The following is a 25,146-nucleotide window of genomic DNA, read 5'->3' on the forward strand; positions in this document are numbered from 1 at the left end:
TAGATTGTTCTCATGACAATAACACCAAAGATTATCTCTTTACCAAAGGTGAAAAGTGAACTAATCCTCTGTCGTAAGGTGTCAACTTATGCCGATTTGTGGCGTGAATATTGCCATCACAAAAGAAAATAATACTAACCCGTTACATTAATCTCGTTTAACATGATTGGAAGTTGGGGGGGGGGGGACATCATAAATGGAACTTTCTGGGCCTCTTTGTAGCAGATACAAAATTTGTGCCTTAAAATGTAATTTTCATAAAAAGCTTTTGCCCTCGCGCTTCTACCTTAAAAAAAAGCTCTCTTTCCCTCCAAATTTCAGAAAAAGGCACAAATAAAAGCCAGTGTTTTCAGTCGAAACGACTTCGTAAAAGACTCAGAATGGCGTCGACGTCCGGCGCTGGCAGTGGCGTAGCTGCCGGAAGAATTAGATCTCATACATCGGCGATATACTCCGACAATCAATCCCTCATCCGTGTATCATACTTGCGCGCGCAACTTTTGAAATTATCTCTAATTTTTTTTCTTTTAGTTGTTAATAGGACTGATTTCGTTTTGTATTACAGGAAATTAGGAAGGCTGTGACTATGATGAAGGATATCGCGGTGGATTTGGAGAGAGATGAGAGAACCGAGATGGTACTTCATGATAAACCCTAGTTATATGTTCAACATTTACTTTTAATTCTCAAATGTTCGCCATCATTCGCGTTGTAATAAGTGCTATGCGCGAGGAAGACATAGTGTTATTGAATTTGAATTTTACCTTAATATCTTACCTTTTACCTTGGTTAGTCTGAATGCTAATAATCAGTAATCTTGTAGTAGGTCTGGTAATTTGTACTTTATCTTAGTCAGTCCGTCCCAGTGACTTGATGTGTTGGTCAAATGAACAAACTTAGGTTCACAAAAAGCTCTTGAAAATAATACTACTAGGCAAGCGCACCTAAGCGTGTGGCCTAGTGTTCAATATAGTGGAAGAAGAACCATGAGGTATTTGGTTCAAATCCCAGCAGAAGCAAAAATCACTTGGTGATTTCTTCCCATCCGCCTGAGCCAGAGTTACTCTAAGCTCGTGTTGGTGGGAGGTAGTTGCTACCAGTGGAGTAGTCGAGATGCATGCAAGCTGGTCCGAACACTACCATCATAAAAAATTAATACTTAGACTAGCATTTCTGTGTATAGAAATGTGTAATATTACCATTTGGAGTGTTAAAACAACTTTTCTTTGACTACACAATTTCAAACATTTTTAAGTATGGAAGTGCTCTCTGTGTCGTTTATTGTAAAAGTTTATTTAAAAGAAGCTTAAGAAATCCATGTTGGAACTCACATGTGTCAGCACTCATACTGCAAATCTCACAATCTTTTGGGGAGGGGGTAAAATTCTAGCAAACCATTTAAGTTTTGCTGGAAAAGACCAAATAGGCTGAGATAAATTTGTTCTTAAAAATATTTATGTTGTTATTGAAAGCCAAAGATGGAAAGTTGAACTGGGTGAAAGGATTACTTCAAATATTTGTTGCATGAAATGTTAACTAATTGTGGGCTCGTGCATCTTGTGTCTTGATATTCTTGTGGATTCCCCTTCCTTCTGTTTAGTTATTTGTTCACAACTTCACATTATAAGTTTAAACAAGCAGTTAGTATTACCAACCATTTATATACGTCACACTTGTGTTTAGTTTTTGATGATAATCATTAATATACACAGTCCATTGTGTTTCTTTTGGTACCGGTGTAATCTGCAATACTAACTGAAAGTTTCGTTAGAAATTGAAGAAAATACTGGTTGAACTAAGTTAATTTGAAGGTTATGGATATCCTAACTACCTGAGGAAAAACTCATTGTAGTACTCCATTCCACCTATCAGAATGTGATGATTGATGACAGAGCCACAATACTAGTTTTCTCAGAATGTTTTGGTGAATTATATGTTCTTAATACAGACAACTAGCAGATGCTGTAGTATAATGTCAATGTTGATGTTAACAAACAAAAAAAGTGATTTTAAATATTGTTCATTAGGAAACCTTACAATTTCTTTCTTGATGGATTGTAGATGAGGTTGTCTTATACTGTTGCAGGTAAAGGATCTCGAAGCTGGCGTTATTCAGTTGTTGGGTGCGTCTGATGAGTGCATGCATCTTTCCGAGGCAATTCAGTCTATAGGTGATGAATTAGAGCCTGGGCCAGAGGTGACTTTTCGTCCAAAATATATATGTTGATCTTTTGTTTCTCAGCTTGGACCATTAAGATTTCATTTGTCTGCAGCCAACAAATTTTAAGAAGAAGTTTGATGAAGAAATTGCAAAATCAAAGGCTAGATCATTGTCTAGCACTCAGAGCCAGCCTTTGTTGAGACAATTCCGGGAAGCCATCTGGGTATGTTTTTCTCCTTAGTTGTACAACTTTCTGCTTTCTTGTTTACAAGAAACCCACCAATATGGAACAAGAGCACAGAGAAGAGGACCTGGTGTCTATGTCTCAGGATAGACAAAATAAATTAAGAGCACATAGAGGTCTCCTGTTCTCTGAGGCCTACAACTTTGAACCACATAGTGGACAAAAGAACCTCTAAGTCCCATGAAACGTTGAGCATCAGGCTCTAACTAAATATACCACAGTACATCTAGCAAGTCTCTTCTGAAAAGAAACTTTCTATTTGTTTATATGACCAAATTCCGGATATTTGATACTTAAAAATTTACCATGTGAAGGTGGAGCAGCAGCAATCCTCTTAAACAAACAGCAACTGCTACACCTCAGTCCCAAATGAGTTGGGGGGAGGTCCCTTTAAAGTTTAAACAACTAAAACTTATTTGTATTGTAAGTCATCTTCAGCTTAGTAAGAAGCTTGTGTTCTACATAACAATTTAAAGGGACATTGTTATTGCAGCCCTTATTGACCTTATGCTTCTCCTCTATCTTAGGAAAGTCTTTAAGATTGTTTCCTTCTCAAGTTACTTTGCAGTAGCGTTTCCTTTTCTTTAGAAATTGTTTTGAAATACAAGGCTTCTTGGGAATTTACCAGATCATTGAATTTGTCTCATCACTTTAGTGCCCGATCAAACTTATTGAGAGAACAGAATTTTGTGTTGTGAACTTTAATTTTTATTACCATAGCAAAATCTAAAATGGATGTCTAAGGATTAATAAGAGATTCAAGTATTCTCTGATTGAATCTGATGTAATGACTTTGATTCCAAAAATGCTTCTTTTTGTTTTCAAGGTCCACAAAAATTTTAGTTGATTTTTCTTAGTTGCATTAAGAATTCTGCACGTGAATGATCACACTGAACAAGTTAACTTCATGATTTTATTCATTCTTCAAATTTAATCTTCTTCAGCACGTCAAGGGTCAACTCCTGCACGGGAGAAGAAAATATCGAGTGGGTTATGCAAGTCATGTCTAGTAGCTCTAAGCTCTTAGTACCAGATCTCTTTGGTTCAAAATTTACATGAATCTTGGAAAATAGCTAAGCTTTGTACTGGTGTCCCATTCCAGACTAAGTTCTAATGGTATATTGATCTCCAGTATAAGTACATGGGAATAGTTATCAGGATTGGATTAAAGTCCTTTCTCCAACTGACAAGGAAAGCATCACTCTGGGCTCTGGAGGATTCTCACTGTGTGATGTTGCCAAAAACAAGAGTTATCACTTCACTGGCTAAATAAGCAGTGTACTGAAAGCTACACCAATGCACCCCCCTAAAAAAAGTTCCATTTCCTGTGAGTGCCAATATGTTAGCATGTTCAAAGGGTCCTTGTAGTACATGGTGGACAGGTCATAGCAGTTCCCTTTGCTTGTTGTCGGTTTCCTAGCTTATACAGAGCAGCAGAGGTATTATATAAATGCTACTGTGATAGTTTTCTGGGAACAAGAGGACACACACATGAACAAATAACCCTCCCGTGCTAAAGCCAAAGAAAAGGGGGAAAAGAAAAAAGAGTGGCTAAGAATATGAAAGAGAAAAGGAAAAAGAAGAGGGAGTATGGTCCCAGCAAAATGGGAGGCTTTTTCCTCTGAACATCAGCCTCTCCCTTTTCCATTTAACCATGTGCACCAGACGACTATATCCATTTGGAGTCTCCAGTTATAGTTTGATTAATTTGTATTCTAAATTTTTTAACCCCTCCTTTTTATCAGGGGCCACTGTTGAGTAACAACTTTAGGGTAATTGAGCTCTTTCTTTCTTCTGCAGCATGTTCATCATGCAGGACAGCCAATGCCAGGTGAAGAGCAGGAGGACATAGTAATGACCAGTACGCAGTGCAACCTTCTGAATGTGACTTGCCCGCTAAGTGGAAAGCCTGTTACTGAACTTGTAGATCCAGTTCGTAGGTATAGTGAATATCCTTCTTTTACTTCATATATCTAGGTTTACAATGCAGAGAGTACTTTAGACACTAGCATTAGTAGATAGTTACTGAAGAAAGTACTTTGCATTTACATTCATATTTTATATAATCTACTTTCCCTCCTTTGCCACTATGCTAAGGCTTCATTGCCTTACATGTTCTCAATTTTGATGATGTAGAACCTCTTGCTAGTTCAGTGTTTGTCTCAAACATCGCTTTTTACCACTATATAATAACTAACTCACAATAACTGTGAGCCAAGGATCGGCTTTATTGTAGTCTCTTTCTGTTATTAAGTTGTAATGCGCACTGGAAATATGCCTTCTTTTTTTTTTAATTATTAGGGTGCTGGAATGCTTATATTTTCTCTTCTTCCCACATTAGGGATTCCATACACAATCTCATTTTTATTTGCATACTGAGTTTTTTACTTTTTTACCAAGTATTCCAGATGCAGGCGTGTTATAGCAGTAATGGGCTGATTGATATTTGTCTTACAAATTTCAATTGCTACATGTTCATTTTGATATTTGGTTTACATATTTTGCTCTACTTGCAGCATGGACTGCAAGCATATATATGAGAAGAAGGCTATTCTGCAGTTTATTAAGTCCAAAACCTCACGTGGCCAATGCCCCGTTGCAGGTATTTGTGTTTTTTCTAGCCAACACAGGTTCTGTTCATTCAGTTACTAAATGAAACTTCAACTTTCTTTCAGGTTGTCCTAAAGTTCTCCAGGCTCAGAGGGTGTTATGCGACCCTTTCTTACTTATAGAAATTGATGAAGTCCGCTCCATGAGTAAGCAAAACGCTGGACCTGATGCGATAGAGGATTTTACTACACTTGATGAAGAGGATTGAGGATTTTTGAGGGCCTGACGGACTGTTGACCCTCTTATATGTCCAGATATTCAGGGTCTACTCATGAACAACTTATGTTTTTGCGTTTTTTTTTTCTTTTTTTGCAAAAAAAGAAAAGCAATGGTCAATCTTTAGGAAGTTTGGGGGCAAAGCTATTTTTTTCCTCGTTTCCAAGAGGGGATAATGAAAGTTTTGAAATTCTTGGAAAGGAAACAACTTGTGCATACTTGTATAAATTGTCAATGTGTTAAAAATATATTATATTATGGATGTTCATTTATTACTCCGTTGTAAATAAGCTTTCTGAAGAAGCTTATCCATATGGGACTTCGCCGTAAATATATTTATCTATTTAGTACTCTATTGGAAATAAGTCTCCTGATGAAGCTTATCATTACGGTACTTCGTTATGGATAAATATTATCTCCGATAGAAGATTATCTATAACTGGTATAATAATAGCTTGCAGTAAGAACTTACAAGCAGTTTACACTATATCTTACAGTAGTAACTTACAAACAGCTTACACAACAACTTGTAGTAGTAGTTTACGCAACAACTTTCTTTCTACTATAAATAGAAGAGATTTTAGTTCATTATGTACATAAATTTGAAGTTAAATAATATGTCAGTTTTTTTTCTATACTTATCTTTACTTTACAGTCTTTATTTAATAACACGTTATCAACACGAGACTCTGTCATCTCGAGCAAATACTTTCAAAATATCAAAGGTATAAAATTTCTTTTTCTAAAGGCAAAATACATAGTTTACCCATTGACCTAGCACCAAAATCCCTATTACACACCTCTCCATCACGGACAACCTTTTATACAGCCAACCTTTATAGAGTGTGTCTAAGACACACCACTTTGCCCACGTGATCAATGCGTATCTGTACCATCAAATAAAGCGCGTGAACATGAGAATTTTTGTATCAGATGTCAATTTTTTAGTTTTTAAATTTTTTTTTAAATAGGGTCATCTTCTTCCTTGTTTAAAAATCACCAAACCTACCCACGTCTCTCCACCCGATCTACTCTTCTCAAATAGATCTACCAAGATTTTTCATATCTCTTCTTGTTGATCATTAGTCTTTAGTTTTGTAGATTTTTTTGTTAAGAAATTATAATTAGAATTCAACAAGTAAAACCCTTTGTAGCTCCACCAACCATTAAAGCTTGGCTCAAGCATATGTACAGAAAATTCTTTTCTTTTCTAGAAAGTTTAGCTTGAGCTTTTGTCATGGCTAAGTTAAAATTTTCGAAAATATCCCCAGCCATTAAAGCTCACCTCAAGCTTTTGCGGATAAGCATATTCTTTAAATTTGTTAATGGATAAATTTATAAATAATTAAATTGTAAAATTCTTAATCTTCTCCGCTAAGAAATGCACATTCCTCTTTATTATTACTAGTTACTACCTCGCTTCTTCAGTTGTGGAAATCGAAAGAGCACGAACCGAAACTGAAAGCATGGTGATGGAGTTATGGTGGACAAGATAAAGATATGGATATTATTGTAATTTTATGTACTATCTTTTTATTATTTGTCAGTGACACGTGTCACGACTTTATTGGCGCGTGACAATACACATGCTTTGAAAGTCTGGTGAAAAAAAAGTGATGCGTCTTAGACACACTCGAGAAAGGTTGGGTGTGTAAAAGGTTGCCCGTGATGGAGAGGTGTGTAACAAGGATTTGGATGCAAGGACGATGGATAATCTATGTATTTTGCCTATTCTAAATAATGTCAAACCTTTCTAAACTTGAATTTGTAGCCCTTGATATATCGGGCAAAAGCCACATGTCTTGGGTGCTTGATGCAGAAATTTATCTTGATGCGATGGGTCTGGCAGATACCATCAAGGATAAAAACTAGATATCATACCAAGACCGTGCCAAAGCAATGATTTCCTACGCCATCACCTTGATGAGGGCTTGAAAATGGATATCTTACTGTTAAAGATCCCATTAGGGGTGTACATAGGTCGGTTTGGTTCGGGTTTTACAATTACCAAACCAAACCAATTATGTTGGGTTTAAATCTAAAAACCAAACCAAACCAACAAAAGTCGGGTTTTTTAATCTCGATTTTTCTCTGATTTTTTGGGTTTGTGGGTTTTTTCCCGATAAAGTCCTCATAGCATAAAACATAGAATTTGTGCTCCAAATATTTTTTTAGTCTTAGTAAGACACAACTATATAAGGTGGTTTCCAAGAAAATAACATAAAATATGAGATGAGTCATGACAATGTACTAAAATATTCAACAATAAAGATAATAAAATCACATAAAATAAATATTGCTAATTAATAAGCCATAATAAAAATGAACATAATGTAAAAGTACTTAGTCATGCTAAAATAAGTACGACTAATAAGTACTATTAATTACATGATTAAACAATAAAGAAAAAATAAAAATAAGTTATGTATTTTATCTAAACCATGGAAAAACTAAAAAATAGATGCCCAACACTATTGTCATTCCTAGTATTGAATTTAATTTCTTTTGTTGCATTAATATTGATTTGATTTGATTTTGATTTGGCTTTATTTGAGTTACTAAAATTTATGGGCAATAAAAATTATTGGAACAATAAAAATTATAAGTCCAAACATGAAATAATACGCTAAAAGATAAAACTAAAAAAAGTTTAAGAAATATTTATAAACTACACTACAATAAATATTTTTTTGATAAATAAAATAATATTTTTATGTATTAAATATATTTAAACTTCTACACATGTAACGTCGGGTTGGTTTGGTTTTGGTTTGACTTTTTTTGGTTAAAACCAAACCAAACCAATTATGGTCGGATTTGTTTTCAACCCTAAATCAAATCAAACCGAATCATACTTGGATTTTTTGCTCAGTTTGACTCGGATTATCGGTTTGGTGTGGTTTATCGGTTTTCTTTGTACACCCCTAGATCCAGTCATACTGTGGAATAATTTGAAAGATAAATATCATTACCTGAAGATGGTTGATAGTAGGCTATATTTATGCAATTTAGACACTATTTACACTCTAATTCAGCCGCACTTTATTGATATTTGAATGCTAAAAGATAACAAAATGCTCTAATTAAGAATTTGATGCTTTGCAGGAACTACTCCGAGCTAGGAAGGAGCTAACGAGTGTTTTGCAGTCAACATGGAGTGTGAAAGGCCAATCGAAGGTTAGTCGGTCGAAAAGGAGCGAGAAAAGCAAGCGAGACGACCCTCCAGGTGCGCGGCCGCGAATTGGCCAGCGAACTCAAGGCAGTGAGGCAGTGGAAATCCGCGGTCGGATCCGCGATCAAATCCGCGATCGCGGACGGGCGGACGAAAGCCAAACATGCAGGGTTAATTATGTAATTTTCTAGGCGATTAACCTAAACCTATATGAAGCCTAAACTCGCCCAGAAGTGAGAGATAGCTGGTTTTAGAAGATTTTAGAGGCAAGAACAAGAGAGAGAAGACGGATAATTTTCTAAAAGTTTTCATCTTCTTTTTCATACTTCTATTTGTTGATTATGAATTATTTTAGTGATTTGTTTTCCATTAGTATGAGTAGCTAAATCTATTATCTAGGGTTGATGGAACCAATTGTTGGATGAAGTCTTGACTCTATTTTGTTATAATTGAGCTGTGTTTGTTCTATGATTGTTCAACTACGTATTGTATTGTGGTTAATTGAAAGGGCCCTTGATTAATCGTATCTAGTTACCTTGTGTTGCTTGAGAAAGAACACTTGGTTAGATTGTTGTTGAGCAACACCACTTTTGGGTAAGTTAATAGATTAATTACTTGAATTTAAAAGTGGGGTTAGAAATAACGAAACTTTGGTGGGATAATTCTGAGTTGCATAAATTGTTAACTAGAGTATTTCGAGAGAATGCTTCTAGTAAATTATCGTAATTGATAGAGAGATAATTACGGTAGCCTGGAACTCATAATCCTCATAGAGTATTACGGCGAGATTATAGCTAAAGAGTTAAGAATTAATCCTGCAATTGGGGAAGTCAATAGCCCTAGATCCTTTTACCCTTGAATTCAACTTTAATCTTGATTATTGCTAATTTTATTGTTATTTTTCCTTAGCTAAATAAATTTCACTGATTATTCATAAAAATATTGCATCCGGAAGTTGTCTGAGCTTATTATTAGCATTATTTAAAGTTGTAGTAAATAGGTTAGTTCCCTGTGGGATTCGACTCCGGACTTGAACCGGGTTATATTTGCAGCGACTGCTTAGTCCTTTTTATAAGGCATAGTTGGGCGTGATCAATGGTCGTTCTTTCACAAGCACGTTATGATTAGACTCATTTAAGACTACAAGATTTTAAATCTATCAATGAATATAATTCTGCTATGTTCAGAATTATTTCTCAATTAAAATTATGTGGTGATAATATTACTGATCATGATATATTGGAGAAAATTTTCACTACTTTTCATGCCTCGGATATGCTCTTCCAGCAGCAATATCGAGAGATGGGATTCAAAAAGTATTCTGAACTTATCTCACATCTTCTTATAGCCGAGCAACATAATGGGCTATTAATGAAAAACCATGAAAGCTGACCTACTGGTTCTTGGCCATTCCCTGAAGTAAATGAGACGAACTTCTACCAAGCTAAGCGTGGAAGAGGTCGTGGCCCCAGTCATGGTCATGGTCGTCGTCGGAGAAGAAACTCTAATCATGGTAATAATAATGCACCAAAGAACCCTACTCACCACCAGCAGTGGAAAATGAGATAACAAAATTATGAAGCGGTGCAAGCAATAAATGCAGCTATAGATGTGGAGGAAAAGAGCACTAGTCATGTACCTGTCGTATGCCAAAAGCACCTGTTTGAGCTTTATCAAGCCTCCCTAAAGGAGACATAGAAAAATGCTGAAGCATTTTATTTCTGAAGATAATGTTAACTTCATGCATTTGGATGTAGCTGATTACTTTACACTCACAGAAGGAGAAACAAGTCATGTGATCGGTGATGAATATGTAGAAAATTAAATATTTTAATTTTTGTTGTTTGTATTAGATAATACGGTTATGTAATTGTTGTAAATAAATAAAAGTTATGCTTTGATAATGATGTTTACTATAATATTTATTTTGTTTATGCCATTTTGAAGAATATGGATAATCCTCAAATTATATTTGGATCAAAGACCAATCATGAAGATATTTGTGTAATTGATAGTGGAACAACGCATGCCATATTCAAATATCAGAAATATTTTTCTTATTTGCATAGGAAAAAAGCAAATGTTTCTACAATTTCTGGTAATATAAGTTTGATTGAAAGCTCCAGAAGAGCCACTATATTTCTGTCTAAGGGAACAAAACTTAATATAGACAATGCATTGTTCTCCTCCAAGTCCCAAAGAAACTTGTTGAGTTTTATAGATATCCGCCGAAATGGGTATTATGTTGAGAAAATAGATTAAATGAATGTGGAATATCTTTGTATTATAAAGAATATTTTTGACCGAAAGTGCATTGTAGAAAAGTTACCAACTTTATCTTCTGGCTTATACTATTCAAAAATTAGTACAGGTGAAGCACACTCTATAGTAAACCAGAAGTTTACCGATTCAAATACTTTTGTGCTTTGGCATGGCCGTTTGGGCCATCCTGGATCAATAATGATGAGACGAATTACTGAAAATTCGAGTAGGCGTCTATTAAAGAACCTGAAGATTCTTACAAATGATGAATTTTCTTGTGATTCTTGTTATCAAGGCAAAATGATCACTAGACCATCACCAATGAAGGTTGATATTGAATCTCCTGCCTTTTTAGAGCGCATACAGTGGGATATATGTGGACCTATTCACCCACCAAGTGAGTTGCTTAGATATTTTATGGTCCTAATAGATGCATCTTCAAGATGGTCTCATGTGTGCCGACTATCATCTCGCAACCTGACGTTTGCAACACTATTAGCCCAAATAATTCGATTAAGGGCATAATTCCCAAATTATCCTATAAGGGCTATTCGCCTTGATAATGCTGGAGAATTCTCATCTCATACGGTTGATGATTATTGTCTATCAGTTGGGATAAAAGTTGAATATCCTGTAGCTTATGTTCATACTCAAAATGGCCTTGCAGTGTCATTTATTAAATGCTTGCAATTGATAGCAATACCACTACTTATGAAAATAAAATTGCCCACTACTATTTGGGGCCATGCTATCTTGCATGCAACATTACTTATTCGTCTTAGACCGATACATTATAATAAATATTCTCTGTCATAATTAGTTTTTGGTCATGGACCAAATATTGCCCATCTGCGAATTTTCGAATGTGCTGTATATGTGCCAATAACACCACCACAACACATTAAGATGGCCCTAGATAAAAGTAGGAATATATGTTGGGTTTGAATCACCCTATATTATTCACTATCTTGAACCATTGATGAGAGGTTTATTTACTGCTCGATTTGCAGATCGTCGGTTTGATGAAACAAATTTTTCACAATTAGGGGAGAGAAAAAGGAAATTAAAAGAGAAATTGTGTGGAAAGTTTCATCATTATCTCATTTTGATCCACATACTCCTATATGTAATCACGAGGTTCAAAAGATCGTCCATTTTACAAAATATAGAAAATTAAATGCCAGACGCATTTACTGATTTGAAAGTTTCATCATTATCACATATACCTACAGAGAATGTGCCTATCCGAACTGATGTCCCAGCAGGACCATCTACTAGCATGAGATCTAGTGAACCTAAAGCACACCTGAAGCGTGGTAGGTCTTTGGGTTCTAAGGATCGAAATCATAGAAAAAGAAAATCGACAAATTATCAAAATGATACTATGAAGAGACTCAAGATCTGATTAGTTCTGATAATCTTGAAGAAATCAATGAACCCGATACTCGAGTGAGCAAGGAACTTTTAATGAGTTCTACTAGTGATGGGGTTAATTTAAATCGATCTGAAATAATGGTGAATAATATTTTTGCATATAATGTTGCACTTAACATTATGCAAGATAGTGAGGATCTTGAATCCCGATCTGTCGAAGAATATCGACAAAGATGTAATTGGCCAAAATGGCAAGAGGCAATTCAATCAGAATTGAGCTCACTTGATAAAATGGAGGTTTTTGGACCAGTAGTCCAAACACCTGATGGTATAAAATCAGTTGGTAATAAATGAGTTTTTGTGCGAAAAAAAAATGATAAAAATGAAGTTGAAAGATACAAGGCTCGCCTTGTCGCACAAGGATTCTCACAACGACTTGGAGTCGATTATGAAGAATCATATTCATCCGTTATGGATGCCATAACATTTCGATATCTCATCAGTTTAGCCCTACATGAAAGGCTTGAAATACATCTAATGGATGTGGTTACATATTATTTGTATGGTTCACTTGATAATAAAATTTACATAAAAATCCCTAAATGATTTAAAATGTCTTAAACATATTCAAAATCTCGGAAAATATATTCAATCAGATTACAAAGATCTTTGTACAGTTTAAAGCAATTTGGGCGCATATGGTATAATCACTTCAGTGAATATTTGCTGAAAGATGGTTACATAAATGATGTTATTTGTCTATGTATTTTTATAAAGAAAATGACTTTAGAACTTGTTATGCTTTTTGTTTATGTTGTATCTTGTTGGAACTCTACAAGAGCTCCAAAAGGCAATTGAATATATTAAAAAAGAATTTGAGATGAAAGATGTTGAAAGACAAAACTTTGTCTTGGTCTGCAAATTGAATATTTAGCAGACGAGATCTTTATTCATCAATCTGCCTATACATAAAGGATCTTAAAATGCTTTTACATGGACAAAGTGCACCCATTGAGTACACCAATGGTTGTTCGATCACTTGAAGTGAATAAGGATATGTTCCGACCTCCTGAAGAGGATGAGGAACTCCTTGGTCCTGAAATACCCTATCTTAGTGCAATTGGTGCACTTATGTATCTTGCTAATGCTACAAGGCCTGACATAGCATTTTTTGTTAATTTACTAGCAAGATATATCTCTTTCTTACATAGAGATATTGGTACAGGATTAAGCATATATTGCGATATTTAAAGGGAACTCTTGATATGAGTTTATTTTATGCTAACAAATGTAGTGAAGATCTTGTTGGTTATGCAGATGCATGTTATTTATATGATTCCCATAAAGCTCGATCTCATACCGGTTACGTGTTTACATGTGGATGTACTATCATATCATGGTGCTCTACAAAGCTATTGTTGCTACTTCTTCAAATCATGTTGAGATAATAGCTATTCATAAAGCAAATAGGGAATGCGTATGGTTGCGATCAATAATTCATTTTATTCGAGAAAAATATGATTTGGAATATGATAAAAGACACATAATTTTATATGAAGACAATGATGCATGCATAGCCCAATTGAAGGGAGGATTTATAAAAGGAGATAGAACGAAGCATATTTCACCAAAATTATTCTACACACATGATCTTCAGAAAAATGGTGACATTGATGTGCAACAAATCCGTTCAAGTGACAATCCGGCAGATTTATTCATTAAATCTTTGACGACTTCAACTTTTGAGAAGATGGTATACAAGATTGGAATGTGGAGACTCAAACATTTGAAACATGGTTATCATTAGGGGGAGTAAAATACGCGATGTACTCTTTTTTCCCTTACTAAGGTCTTTCCCACAGGGTTTTCTTTATAAAGTTTTTAATGAGGCAGCTAGCAATGTGTATTACTAAATATATGTACTCTTTTTCTTTCACTAGATTTTTTTTTCCAATGAGGTTTAAGGTTTTAATGAGGCACATTATCTTTTAATGAACATCCGGGGGGGTTATACTCTATTGTAAATAAGCTTTCTGAAGAAACTTATCCATATGGGACTCCGCCATAAATATGTTTATGTATTTAGCACTCTATTTGAAATAAGCCTCCTGAAGAAGCTTATCATTTCGGTACTCCGTTATGGATAAATTTTACCTCCGGTAAAAAATTATCTATATCTGATACAATAATGGCTTACAAGAAGCTTATATAGCAGTTTGAAGTAGGAGCTTACAAGCAGCTTACACAACAGCTTGTAGTAGCAACTTACGTAACTGTTTTTACAGCAACTTCCTTTCTTATATAAATAGAGGAGATTTAAGTTCATTATGTACATTAGTTTGAAATTGAATAATATATCAGTTTCTCTATACTTGTCTTTATTTTACGGTCTTTATTTTATAACACAATGGACCATTTTCTGTTCAAGAACTGGCGGTCCAAATTTCTTCTTTCATTAATTTGAAAATCTCACTAATGTTATTAACCTTCTCTTGTAGAATGACCACTATATTGTGGTTATATAAAAATAACTTAAAACGGAGTCTGGAAACAAAAGGTAAGAAGCTTTCCCTCTGGTGAGAAAATAAGTAACCCTGTCACGACGGTATTGAAGAATTTTAATGCTATCGCAATGAGGACATGTACAGAACTAGAAACGTCATGGAATTATTTATCCTGTCTATATGGAAAACCTGTGCTTCTAACTGGACCCCTCTTGGTTGAACCATCAAAAGAGCGTTTGGATGAACCGGTGGGCGAAATTGGCTGCAACAATTTGACCCAAGGTTCGATTGTGTTATGTGCTTTAGGGACCCAAATGGTTCTTGAGAAGGACCCGTTTCTATAACTGCTTTTGGGACATGAGTTGACAGGTCTCCTGTGTTTAAAGGCTGGGGGTAGAGGCGTATGTGGGGTGTAACACTGTAAGTCACGTGGTTGCCGCTTTATCAATTACTGGTTCCAGCCAGAGCAATCCTACTCTCGTTTTTGGATGTTTTACAGCCAACAGCAAGTGAAGTGTTGAAGAAATACTAAACTAAACGATTGAAATATTAAGTTGGTAAGAGTGAAAATTTTAGTAGGATTTCTAAGAACTGTATTATATAACATTATTATTATTAATGAAAAGTGTCAATAGTTTAAGACGTTTCAAAATAAATATGCGATATAAATTGAGATCGAAGAATTACAGCTTTCTATGTTCCAACATGGTCTTATAAAGACAGAATCTGAAATAAGATACGTTCTTCTAAAATTAAATCTTTCAAAGCTCGACAACAATCAGTTCATAACCTTTGGAATTTAAATATTAGTGAACAATGAAATTGCGTTGTTTGGATAACATCATACATTGTATAGGACCTCAAAAGCAGCAGCAGTTAAAGGATACGGAAAATTGACTCAACAAGAAGTCGATCTATTGATCACTGAATATGATAAGAAAATCAAATCAAAATGAAATAGAAAACCAAAATTTTGATTTTTACATCTCATAGTTCCACTCTTACTCCGCAGTCATACAAAAAAATTCGGAATATGCCAGTCAACCAAAAGGTTCCTTTCTCATTACTATCCACTCTACAAGAGAACAAAGGCATAACGTCTCAAATTTACAATGAGTAGAAACATCCTTCTTGTCTAAGTTGGTCAGTACACCATCTCTAAGGATAAACTCAGTATCAACCTCCTGAGGCAAATTCTGAGAAGATTTGCATTTCTCAGTTATGCCATTGCCTTTCAAATGACAATCACAATCTCTCAGCTTGATTAAATTGTCCCCTAAGTTTCGACATCCACACATGTTAGTTTCCTTGCATGAAAAGTATTCACTGTACCTTTCTTGTACTCGCTTCTCATCAAGCGAAGTTGAATTGCTAGCCAGCAACCAAATCCTCAAAGCCGAATGAAGATGTGCAGCTAATGAGGCCAGAAAGTCATAAGCATCCTCTACCATACACTCAACCTTTTTTAGTCCCCACTCGTGGGAAAGCATTTTTCTCAAGGTGCACTGAAGGTTCAGCAGGCACTGAGAACAGCACCGAAATAAACACACTACACTAGGGTCAGTTGAAAGATTGGAAGATCTATTTGATGAACATTCAAGACCTATGCTATTGCCAACTGACTTTTGGTTGCTATCTCCAATTCGAAGATTGTTTGGAGTGGACAATCTTCCATTTGTGTTGGAACTCATACTATAATTGGAAAGCTCAATGCCACACCTGTCCTTGGAATAATTATTACCATCCTCTTGAACATCATCAATATTTAACTCCATGAGCCCATTAGAATGTGCTTCTGGATTAAGACGACTACAATTTTCAGCAGTTAGTTCTGGCCGATATGTTTCTAGTATCTCCGCTTTGTCAAGGGATTCTTCTAGCTCACGACCTCCCTCCCTTTGAGGTGTATCCTCAGGAGCATTAGCGCTTTCCGGAAGTCCAGCACAACCAATCTTTGGGTTTGCCACTGCGAGTTGAGAGTCTCCCTCTAAACTGAAAGTAAAGCCATTTGCATTAGATGTAAGGCTGGAAATAAGAAACCAAAAAAAATTGTACACGAACTACAAGTAGAGCCAAACTTACCTCTGCAATATATAAACCCAGCTACTAACCATGTCATCAAGATAAGCCACTTGCGATAAAAGACGACCAAAGTGATACCTATCCCTCCCATTCTGAACTTTATCATTGATCTGTTCAACCAGAAGCTCGAGAACTTTTCGAACCTCTGAAAAAACTTCTCTAACGGATGAGTATTTGCCTCTGTATGCCAACAATCCAATAGCTATCAGGCCTCGCACCATACAATATTTCTCTTTGCCTTTAGTATTGTAGGAAGAAAGGATAACCTTTCTCATTGAGTTAATAGGTCGAATAACACAAGAATTGAATGGCCAACCCTTCCAAGGTCCATTTATGTCAGCACAAGGACCTTCTCTTAACTTGGATGTAAACCAACAAAGTTCAGCAAAATGAGGATATAGCAGAATTTGATAGCCAAATGTGGTAATTGCTAACATCAAGCTTGATTTCGCTTTTACATTTCTACTGTTAACTATTGCAGTAGTAGGAACTGGACATTGTTTATGCACATGCTCAATTGTTGGTCTAAGATCTGACCTCTGACATTCTATGGCAACAATGCCCTCAGATTTGTCACTAGCTTCATTATTGCAGGCGTGCAAGTGGACATGGTTTGTACGATGAATCAGCTGAATGAAGTGCTGAGCTAAATCTTTTGACAACTTCGCTGCTGAGGAATCAATCAGACATTCTTGATTAAAATTTCTATCAAGCTGCTCGGTAAATCTAGAAACTGAATCCTCCAAGGGAATTGGGATACTGCAGTTCAACATCTGACTTCTAAAGAACTGCCTCACTCTAACAGGGAGTGCTTCCAACTGTACATCGCATGTAGCCTGTTTAAGGGAAACAGGAAACAGAAGGCGGTGGGTGCAAAAGAGTAAGTTCTTTAATGATTAAAAGTTGTAAAGCATTTGTGCAATATAGGATAGTCTTAAAAGCATTAAAGAGAATCACATTGTATGCCAGAAGCAGTTTTTGTTTTCGCATGCAAACTTGCTAATACAACATGACAAAATATCAAGGTGTGCTCCTTTCACATAATATTTGAAAAGATATATAAAATCTCAAGGCAAATTTAAGGAGACAAGGTACATACCAGAAGCATCACAGATGTGGACACGCATATAGTTTCCACTTGCTCAACAAAGGAGCTCCACAGATATGAGGCTCTTTTCAGAGCATCCCCAGCCTGTTCAGCACTATGGTTAAAGTTCCTTTCATCGTCACTATTATTATGCAAATGAGCTTCCTTGCCTAATGATTCAGGCTTTACTGAAGAACAACTATCCTCCTGACAGACTTGATCAGATGTCTCCATGGCCCATAAATCAATTCTTGGCATAAATATCATGCACTTCCCCACACTAGCACATCTCACTGCACGAGATACAAATTTACTACTTCCTTCAGCAAGATGAGAAAAATCAAAAGCATAAACTTAAAGAGTAATCCCTCAAGCATACCAGCAATGTTTTCAGGGGCCATTCATGCACAACTGATCATTTGGCACCCTCAAAAAAACCAAACAAGAAAAATCGATTGATTGATGGATTAACACACACACACACACACACACACACACACACATGCATGCACTCATTGCTACAAAACACAACCATGTGACAATGTTGACACAACCAAAACACAGAAAACAGCCAAAAAAGGAGCCAAATTACCAACATCCCTCAGGGCTATGAACAGTTATACGCACGACTCGAATTTTAAATAACTTTCACGTGTTTTCTGATTGCAAGCACATTTAACCAGGATAATAGCTGTTTTCAGAATGATTTTTTTAGAGTCATGTAACGAGGAAGTTAGCACCAATGTCGCAAACCTAGTGGTGATAACAAGTTCAGAAGATAATTAAAGGAAAACTTTCACAAGATGGAAGCCCATTAATAAGGTATCTCTCTTTGGAATGGAACTGAACTTTTGGGTATAAAAATGCTTTGAGAACTGGTATCACATCACGGAAATAAGGTATCTCGAACTCATAAAGGCAAGTCCAGTAGATGTTTGTACTTCCAGTAAGAACTTCCAGCCATTAGGAGTGAGATAATTAAAAACAGAGAAGGAACATACTGAGTATCCGCGTCAACCCCTGAATGACATCTCCATGTCCTTCTTGAGAAATAGTGGCCAAATCCACCTTCTGGACATCAACATTACCAACAAAACAATGAAGAAGAGAGGAAGCAAGATGCCTCTGGCCAGATCTTGGATTTCCAGAAATTAGTATTCTAAATCCCGATTTCTTTCCAGGCATATGAAAGATATTCTTCAACAATTTAGGCCGAGCCCCTGCACACTGCAACTTTGATGGTCCAGAATCAGCGAGACTGTGAACAATGTCATCATCACTAGCATCAAAACCACCAACACTAGCATCTCCAACCAGAATGTTGGCACGTATAAAGTGATCTTCAATCTGACTGATAACATCTGGTTCTTGAAGCAAATCATTAACACAGGACTGCCAATTATTGCATGGTAATTTCTTCTTAACCAATTGAGAAAGAATAACGTCTTTTACCAACTCAGAAGCTTTAGAGAATAGGGGCGGCAACCAGAGGCGTTCGTCTAGATAAAGGGATACAAGCAATCTACTAAGTGGTTTTAGCAAACATGGAACAAGAAAGGTGTGTAGAGGCGCTGAAACCACATCATTAGCAGCCATTCCAGCTTCTCTACGTGAACATGGAGGTGGTGCACATGTAAGAGCCTCTACCCAATCCCTCTCCTCCACCTTAAAATTGGGAAGAGGGGGAGATGTAGCATTGTGAACTTTCACCACTGCAGAGAGTCGCTCATGCAAGGGAAAGCTCCTTTTTAAAGCAATTATGGCTGCCTGAGTACACAGAGCCTGCAAATCAGCACCAGCAAAGCCCACTGTCTTGCTAGCTATCCACTTGAGTACTGGTCCAGAGACAGGTTTAGGCCATTTCTTTGTATGCAAGGAGAGAATAGCTTCTCTGTCCTTAACAGATGGAAGTGGAAAGTAAATCTCGCGGTCGAACCTACCCGGACGCCTTAATGCTGGATCAACAGAATCAGGACGATTTGTGGCTCCTATTACAACAACTGAACCTCGAGATTTTAAACCATCCATTAGAGCAAGCAAAGTGGAGACAACTGAATTATGCGTCTGGTCTTGCTGCCTACCACGGCAAGGTGCCAAACCATCTATTTCATCGAAGAAAATGACAGATGGTTGAGATTTCTCGGCTACCTGAAATAGAAGTCTTAGCTGACGCTCAGCGTCACCAACATACTTCCCCAAACAATCTGCTCCTTTACGGGCAAAATATGCTATTCGCTTATCACCACGAGCACATGAACCAATTAGTGCCCGTACTACCAAAGTTTTCCCTGTCCCAGGATATCCATGCAAAAGAACTCCTCTAGGAGGTGTAAGCCCCAGAGAACTAAAGAGCTCAGGATACAAAAGCGGTAAGATAACAACCTCTTTCATACATTGGATGACATCTTGGAGCCCGGCAACAGAGTCCCAACCCTGAAACTGTATACCAGCATCAGAGTTTGAACCCCCAATATATACAGGCGCAATTCTCAATAGATCTCGATGAAGTCTCTTGCTTTCACGTTTCAAAAACTCTTCATCCTCTCCACAGTTCTCCAACCACTTTTCCTCTGCTTCAACATCCTTGCGCAAGGCATCATTTGACAACTTTCTCAGCTCAAACTTCATTTTTCTAGCTTTCAATTTCTTTATACGCTGCAAATAATGACTTCCATATGGTTGGAAGAGATGGAGGTGATCTGTGCAGGCTATGAGAAATTTGCGATGGTCAAAGATGCAGCCATTGGCCCGTGCACAAGGCTGCAAAATTTAATGCATGCTTAGTCGAAAACTAATATTACACTGACAAGAAGTGAGGTAATCAAGATATATAGATACACCAAAGAAGCAATGACCAAAAGTAAATAATTAAATAAATAAATAAGCATCAGGAGATGCAAATAGAGGTCTATCTTGAGCTATTGAAGTATGACATGATTCAGGAAATTTAAACTAACCAGGTGATAAGTTTTTGGACATCTATCAACACGGCAACCAATTGTTGCCCCAGGCCTTCCGCAGCGGCTGCATTTTAAAACCCTTCCCCTACAGAGCGCTGCCCTAACATTTTTCAAGCATCCCAAGCCAGCAAAATAAACCTGAGATCAAAAGTAAAAGTAGTATTTGATGCATTGCCCATGAAAAACATGACTTGGAAATTGAGGACCCAATCAGGAAAGAATCCAGATAGTATGAAGGCCATATACCAATACAAAACAATAGAAACTGAAATTAAACAGTTCAGTCTGTTGCTTACTTTCTACAAGTATTTCCATCATAATGCATCCTGCAGATGATAAAAGCGAGGCCTAATAACTTTATAAACACACCACATGAGTAATAGAAATGGAGAAAAGTCAATCAATCAATCAATCAACTACGTCTTAGTCCAAAGCTAGCTGAATTTGGCTATGTGAATCTTCAATATTCATTCTTATCTATTTGGACGCAAATGGAGAAAATATTTATCAAAAGAAAATAAATGGAGAAAAGAATCAAACCACACTAGGTTAATGGAAACTAGAGTAAAACCGTCTCAAGTATACCATGGAACTGAGAGTTACTCCCCGTCTGTATTGAGAGAAACACGCTGACCACTATTATAGTTCAAACAATCTTCTTCTTCCTTTCAAACTTGTTTCAAAGACATGTTGCATCTATTGCACTTGTTTCAACTCATCTTTTCCAAATTCACTATAGCTAAACCAATAATAGCATGCTCCTTGTTCCCTTTTTCTGAAACAAAATTGAAAATGCTTGCTCTTTGTTTTCGCCCCAAATCTCACTATGTAAAAGACCAAGTTTCTAGTATGACAGTTGGAAGAGGCAGTTGAAATTTCATCAAGTATTAAATTGAAGACATAGATTAAGGGAAATAAAGTTGAGTAGGGAAATGTATCATACCTCTGGACTCCATACAGCACATTGTTGATGAACCCAAATCCCAGCTATACCATAACGATCATTTATGGGCCCCAGGAGACGCCCAAGCCAGCCAGGTTCGTCACCAAATCCATCCCACATGTCATAGTTAGGTTCATCAGAAGCGGAGGACCCACTGTGTGCTTCATCATCACTGGCAGCCCCATAAACGAGCCTTTTTGGAGGTTTACCATCGGTACCTCCTCCACACAAACCACAGTGTCTTCCCTCTCTAATTCGACGCTTTCTCAAAGTAAGATCAGAAGCACAATCTGTTTTGACCACCTTCTCCACTTCCAGAGGTTTATCACCAGAAACACCTTCAGCATTTTCCTGCGTATCATCAACTCTGCTAACTCCATCTTTAGCTTGCTTATTTGTGCTGCCATCTTTTTCAGCATCAGCAAGTAAACCACCTCCCCCAACATCCTTTTGGTCATTTACTCCAACACTCACTTCATTTTTACCTTGTAAATCCTGTTCCAGAGTACCCACCCGGTCAGTTGTGTGGCATTCTTCTGGCACTACACAAGTTTCTAACTGATCCGCATCTTCACTAACTAATGGCAATGGCACATTGCCGTCCTCAACTCCCTCCTTAAATCCAGCCTTTGAAATGTCGTCATCTATTTCATCCCTCACTTGTAGCAGCTCCTCTAGGTTTATCATTTTGCCATCCTCCATACCACCACCTGTATCATCTTCTTGCTGCTCAGTAACCATTATATTCGAAGCTTTTACTCTTCCAGGTCTCTTCGACTTAACTATAGTTGATTTTTCACATTCACGAGCTTCTTGTTTATCTAACTCTCCAACCTCTAACTCCATTTCTTCCTGCAACCCGTCAACATCCTGAAAAAGCTTCCTTTTACCCACTGGCGGCGACTTTACATTATTCTTTTTTCTGTTACCCGCACCCTTAGTCCTAGATCTCAATCTCGATTGCCAAGCCCTAGAGCCTTCTTCCAAATCCTTGGAAGTCGAACAAGGCGACTCCAGCTTCACCGCAGCTCCTTTCTCCACCCTGCTACCACTGCTCATCCCACTCCCCCTATCAATCTTCCTTCGTTTCTTCGGGGGAGGAGGCGATGCATCGAGCAAAACAGGAGTTTTTCGAACCCTAGTGCTCCTACGGAGCTCCAGCTCAGCACCATCGACATTCCAGTCGATCGTTTCGGCATTCTCAACAACATCATTATGGTTGTTATTATATGCTTTTTCACAAATAGCGTCTAGTCTTTTGTGTTTCTTCTTAGCCCTAGAATTTACCAATTTCTTATCCTTGCTTCTCCTTGCAACCGACGTCGTCCGCGACAATCGCATGACAATATATATACGTTAACTTTACAGTCCTTACCCCAATATATAAAAAATACGCGTTTCAGAATTAAATCAAATCCCTATGTAATTATCACACTCAATAAGCACCAATGAGGATCGAATGTCCTTGTTTTTGTTCAATTGGACCTCAGAAAAACCGTAAATTAGGTAAAATAATGCGACTGACCTTCAATTGATTGATCAAAAAGAATACAGCGAACGGAAAGTTGAACATCACCGACTTTGCTTCTCACCTTTTAGCTTCATGAGTTAGGGTTTCGTTTGGTTCAGTTCTCCTCTTTTTTTTTTCCCCGTATGTCTCTCTGTCTATGCTTTTTTGCTATTGTTGCTGAAATTTCTCGTTGTTTTGCTGTTATAAGAGGAAGAAAAAGAAGACTGAGGCGGAGGTATATAGAAGAAGGGTTCTCACTTGAAAGCGTTGTGATATATCACTAATACCCACGCGCGTCTAATGAACGTGGGAGTCACGTCTAGTAAGCATGGTCTGTTAGCACGTAAGCGTGGCTCTTATTTGAGTTGATTTGCGGAGGTGGATAACACGCTCTTGATTAGAAGCGTGTGGGTTTAGTAGAACAGAGTGAATTGCAAATTTTATTGGTATTTCGCACCAAACGTTACCGCCAAATAGATTTTCTTCTTTTTCGTATAAAAGGGTGTCGAGTTTCAATTTTTTCCACGAGTGCGGAAAGTATAAGAATTTAGTGCGTCCTATACGTTGGGAAGCAGGTGGAGAGAGCCTAACAAAATTCTATATTTTATAGTAAAAGCACGAATGCTTTGACAAATTATTGTTCGTCTTTTTTGTAATTTTAAAATATAGTTCATATTTGATAAAATAATTATTTTATTATTTTTTTAATATTTAAGCTCACTAACAACTATTAAGCTCATTAATTATTTTCCTAATATATAAAACTTAAAATTTTCAATTCCTTTAATTATGGAATTTCAAATAATTTCAACTAAAACTAGGAAATTTTTGTACTAGAAAAGTTTCGTGGAGTATTAAATTTCTCCTTACACTTTCAATTAAAACTAGAAAAGTTTTGGTTAGGAATATTAGATTCTCTTTAGGTTTAGGGGATCTTTTCAGTTAAGAAAATTTTGATAGATTAATTCTTTATAAAAATAATAGGTAACATCGAGCACTTTGCACAACTTTTCGGTTTAGGAATACTATATAAACTACACGCAATTTTATCTCATATAAATTATTTTTTATTTCAAATTATATACCTGAGTACTTCAATGAAAGAGGCTAAAATTTTATATTTTGATCATCAAATTAAGGATTCTCATGTTCTCTTTCTTTGAGCAAAATTCTTTTGTATTAGTATATATACTATTTGCACTACACGCAATTTTATCTCATATAAATTCTTTTTTATTTCAAATTATATACCTGAATACTTCAATGAAAGAAGCTAAAATTTTATATTTTGATCATCAAATTAAGGATTCTCATGTTCTCTTTCTTTGAGCAAAATTCTTTTGTATTAGTAGTTGAATTGAATTAATATATCTGTATTAATAGTTAAATTTTGCATTCACATGTTCAATTAATACATTTTTATTTTGGTGTTCTTAATTGAATGACTGTACTCTTTATCTTAAAAACTTTTGTACCAACTGTTCAAAAGTCTTTTGTTAACATATAAGTTTTTGTTTCATGCATTGTATTTGATGCTTTCATTTATGACTTAATGTATAAATTTTGTACAAGTTGTTTGGATTAAGCATTTAATCTAAGTCTTTATCCCTTTTTATTTACGTCTTTAATTGTAAGTATTATATTTTTATCTTGAACACAATTTAATTCGTTCTTGGAAAGTGCAAGTTCATTTAATTCCATGTAAGAAAAGAACCATCCTTACTTCCCTGTAAAATTATTTTAATGTGAATTTATCTTCTAAATTAAGAATATTATAACTGAAAAATAATTATTTATGGATAAACATATATCATTGTAATATTAACATATCATGTTATCTCTCAGTTATGTACTATTTCTTCAAAATAACATATAAAATATTATTATTTTATGATAAATAATAGATAAAACTAAAGCATATTTAGTTTGAAAATTGATGTTGAATATAATTTGATGATATTTGAAGAAGAAAAAAATAGTAATTGAAGTTAAGTTGAAAAAGCTTATTCGAAAATCACGCT

The 25,146-nt window shown here is 36.2% G+C and overlaps 2 protein-coding genes across 2 annotated transcripts; one reads left to right on the forward strand and one right to left on the reverse strand.

Moving 5' to 3' along the window:
• The first annotated feature begins 307 nt into the window (after nt 1-307).
• Nucleotides 308-5,503, forward strand: LOC107793190 (E3 SUMO-protein ligase MMS21-like). The gene is made up of 7 exons (XM_075235921.1): nt 308-476; nt 566-637; nt 2,087-2,197; nt 2,274-2,384; nt 4,206-4,345; nt 4,922-5,007; nt 5,081-5,503. Exons 1-7 carry the CDS (start codon nt 381-383, stop codon nt 5,221-5,223), a joined length of 759 nt encoding a protein of 252 aa, XP_075092022.1. The 5' UTR covers nt 308-380; the 3' UTR covers nt 5,224-5,503.
• Nucleotides 5,504-15,436: 9,933 nt separating this feature from the next.
• On the reverse strand, nt 15,437-23,328 carry LOC107793191 (uncharacterized). The gene is made up of 6 exons (XM_016615483.2): nt 21,616-23,328; nt 20,670-20,810; nt 18,714-20,472; nt 17,725-18,005; nt 16,626-17,461; nt 15,437-16,535 (listed from the first exon to the last, which is right to left on the reverse strand). The coding sequence occupies exons 1-6, from the start codon at nt 22,954-22,956 to the stop codon at nt 15,584-15,586; spliced, it is 5,310 nt and encodes a 1,769-aa protein (XP_016470969.2). The 5' UTR covers nt 22,957-23,328; the 3' UTR covers nt 15,437-15,583.
• Nucleotides 23,329-25,146: the final 1,818 nt, after the last annotated feature.

This window comes from Nicotiana tabacum, chromosome 2, assembly GCF_000715075.1.
Source record: "Nicotiana tabacum cultivar K326 chromosome 2, ASM71507v2, whole genome shotgun sequence".
In the NCBI taxonomy this organism is placed as follows: domain Eukaryota; kingdom Viridiplantae; phylum Streptophyta; class Magnoliopsida; order Solanales; family Solanaceae; genus Nicotiana; species Nicotiana tabacum.

Coding starts and splice junctions, on each gene's coding strand:
- LOC107793190 (XM_075235921.1), top strand. CDS start 381: ATGGCGTCGACGTCCGGCGCTGGCAGTGGCGTAGCTGCCGGAAGAATT. Junction 2,198..2,273: donor AATTAGAGCCTGGGCCAGAG/GTGACTTTTCGT, acceptor ATTTGTCTGCAG/CCAACAAATTTTAAGAAGAA. Junction 2,385..4,205: donor AATTCCGGGAAGCCATCTGG/GTATGTTTTTCT, acceptor TTTCTTCTGCAG/CATGTTCATCATGCAGGACA.
- LOC107793191 (XM_016615483.2), bottom strand. CDS start 22,956: ATGCGATTGTCGCGGACGACGTCGGTTGCAAGGAGAAGCAAGGATAAG. Junction 20,811..21,615: donor GTGCTGTATGGAGTCCAGAG/GTATGATACATT, acceptor TTTTGATCTCAG/GTTTATTTTGCTGGCTTGGG. Junction 16,536..16,625: donor TGGGTTTATATATTGCAGAG/GTAAGTTTGGCT, acceptor CTTTACTTTCAG/TTTAGAGGGAGACTCTCAAC.